The sequence below is a fragment of the Daktulosphaira vitifoliae genome, unplaced genomic scaffold, assembly GCF_025091365.1.
Source record: "Daktulosphaira vitifoliae isolate Bord-2020 unplaced genomic scaffold, ASM2509136v1 Scaffold_4, whole genome shotgun sequence".
In the NCBI taxonomy this organism is placed as follows: Eukaryota; Metazoa; Arthropoda; class Insecta; order Hemiptera; family Phylloxeridae; genus Daktulosphaira; species Daktulosphaira vitifoliae.
In genome coordinates this window covers 15880835-15884054 of record NW_026099575.1, presented here as the reverse complement: position 1 = coordinate 15884054, position 3220 = coordinate 15880835, and the positions used below count along the sequence as shown (strand labels likewise).

Here is a 3220-nt window from a genome sequence, read left to right as displayed (position 1 = left end):
AAGACATACAAGAGCAGGGACGTATTTAGAATGCATTGTAGAGGGGGTTACTTAATTTTTTTTACTATGATATAGGCATGCTAATGAAAATGTTTTCGCCAGAGTTACTTAAAATACTTTGTATTTATTATGAAGATAATAAAAACACAATACTTATTTTGTACTAATGATAACATTACACTCAAATATTAATTGTATTTCCTTAACAACTACTATTTAATTTATAAATAGGGTTTTCGTAATGTTGAAATGATATTTATTTAATTTTTAGTATTATTTTTCCAGACAAATTAATAAATAGTATTTTATTACTTTTAATTTGTTTTTTTTTTTAATTATTTATTGAAGCAAAAAATAACTGGTACGTATCACATTATAAAATTAATTTTCACGTAAACTAAAAAAATAATATTCTAATGTATTACGTCTTGATTAACTAATAATAAATATTTGATTTATTTAAAACGTTAATTTTGAACTCAACACCCAAATTCATGAATAATTGTTTAAAACATAATGTAATGGTGAATAATAAAATTAGCTGATATCACAAATCATTTTCATTGAGCTTGTTTAAAGTATATCTTTACAACAGGTATCTGATAGACCGAAAATACTTGTGATTAAGTTCAGGCCACATTTAAATATGATTGATATAAAATCGTAATTACAACCATCTCCACCAGAATCAACATCTACCAATGATGGATCCAAAGTTTCTGCACCCGGTTCTAATGTAGTCACATCACTTTTTCCGGGATTAACTTCGGGTGGGGGAACTTCCTGAGAAGGATTACCTTTGTCAGGCAACTTAGGTTTCATAGAAGGATCTGGCATTGATGATGTTAGGGATTCAACTTCTCTAGGTGTTCGATATGTAGCTTCTGGTGGCATCTCGCTACCCTCTTGTACAATCGCTTCTCTTTTTTGGCGGTCTAAAAACTGATCATTTGAATCCTTCTCAGACCATTTTCCAGACGATTTAATTCTAACCAATTCGCACATAACCGGACTGCTTGTTCCCGAACAAATTGTGGACCCTGGTCAATAATAAAACTTCAATATTTAACAATTTTATATAACCACCTTAGTAGAATGTTTTAAAATCAGAAATTTTATAAATAAAAAACGTTGTTCAAATAGTAAACGACTTTTATTTATAATAAAAAATTGATTACTTAATTCAAATACTTTTTCCAAAAGCCTGGGAAATTTTATTACTTAATACAACATCAAATTATTGTAGAAATAACTGTTGAAGTTTGTAACATTCAAACAATCAATTTAATTAATTTAATTATAAATTTTAATTAAACATTGATTGAAGTATGTACTTTGTTGAAGCGAAGATGTTAAACGATAACAATAAGTATTAAGTAATATTAAAACAACTCAGTTTTATACTTAAAACACTTTAAACGATTGTTTTCAACAAATTATAGTTTATTGTGAAATAAACGAACCGTAATTAATTTTTACAATGTTTTTATAATTAAGAAACTTATATTCGAATCATGGTGAGTTGATGCATAAAGAGTAATTTAGATAAAATATATTTTTAGTGAGCTGTATAATATTTTAATATTAGAATGAGAAATCTGTTATGTGTTTTTAATATAATATTAAATCATCGTTTATACTGCGACAGTACGTATCTCAGTTTTTGCAGGTTTTCAGGATAATTAAAAAATAAATTTGAATTAAATGAGTACATGTTCAAATACTAAAAGTGATTTTACATTTACAATATACAATATATCTACGAGTCTTACGAGAAAATATGTCCAGACACCTATTGTACTAATATAGATAAAAATCTCATTTTGTAAATTTTTGAAATACCCATTATTGCAGTATAAACGATGAAATAAATGTGTTTTTTATATCAGAATTGACATTTTAGTCTTCTAAAAAATCTTCTACTCATTTAATTGACCAATTATCACAACAAATATTAAGAATAACAAACAAGGATGTGAACCCCTAATCACTGTTTTCTAGATGCGCCGCTAATTAAACAGTTTTTTTTATTAAATATATTTATGTTGTCTTCATTAATTTTAATTATATAAATAAATCAATTTCCATCAAACTCACATCCTGAAATTATATCTACTTTGTCATCTTGAATTTCATTATAATCTTCATCTACTTCTTCTTGTAATAAATTAGTTGATATTATAGAACTTTCACTTTCATAATCAAATTGACATAAACAACTGTTTAATAACTGAAAAATCTGAAACAGTGAAATAAATTAAAATTTTTAAATAATATTTAAATCTATCATACAATTATGATTTTTTTTGAAAATCAACGAATACACTTATAAGAATTACCAACAATTTAATATACAGTATGATTCATAAAAGATAATACACTCATTTTCATAAAAAAAATATTTTTTGATTAAAAAAATTTATAATAATATGATATTAAGGAATTTTTTTTTACTCGTTCAAGAATTAAAAACATAAACTGTAATTCTATTTAGTGGTAACCCCAATTTCTAATTTTATGATGTGATAGAAAAAAATTTTGTTCTTTTTCTGATCAACCGTTTTTCTTATACAAGAATTTATAATATTCAATAGTTTTCACGAAAATTAGTGTCTTATTCTTAATAATTCACCTTAAATATCAAATGAAACACAATTAGAAATATCATTCAATTTAATTTTAACATTGAATAAAAATTGTAAGAATTTTTTTTTTAATTAATAACGAATTAAAAATAATTTTATTGTATTTCAGAATAAAAATACCACTGAAATGTATCATAATGTTAATTATTATTTGAGTTATGTATAATTTCAAATAAAGTGAGGATGAATCATATGCAGTATATTTATGAATATATAGGTTTTTTCTATAGTGTTATACTAAATATGTTTTTGACAACATAATTGAAGGACTTCAATTTGCATTGTAGCTTTTTATTACTACTGACAGTAATATTAAAATAGAAAGAGTCCTGGATTATAATAACTAAAATTTAATGAAACTGTAACTTTACTTAATTTAAAATTACACCCAACGCCAAATACTGAATAACACATTTACATTGTATACGATGTGTAAATATGTAGCAATAAATGAAAATAATTCTAATTTTGAATTTTCCTTTTACCAAATTTTAACATATTTTAAAAGCAGATTTATTCATTTTTTGAAATGAGTAAAATACATATACTAAAATTTAAAAAAACTCAGCACAGGG

The 3220-nt window shown here is 24.1% G+C and overlaps 1 protein-coding gene across 1 annotated transcript in view; it reads right to left on the bottom strand.

Annotated features, from left to right (window-relative positions):
• Positions 1 to 344: 344 nt before the first annotated feature.
• Positions 345 to 3220, bottom strand: part of LOC126904765 (uncharacterized) — a 4630-nt gene continuing 1754 nt past the window's right edge. The window contains exons 2-3 of the mRNA XM_050683987.1: positions 2098 to 2239; positions 345 to 1040 (exon numbers count right to left, since the gene is read on the bottom strand). Of these exons, the coding sequence (XP_050539944.1) occupies positions 574 to 1040; positions 2098 to 2239 (609 nt within the window). The 3' untranslated portion in view covers positions 345 to 573. The remainder of the gene's footprint in view (positions 1041 to 2097; positions 2240 to 3220) is intronic.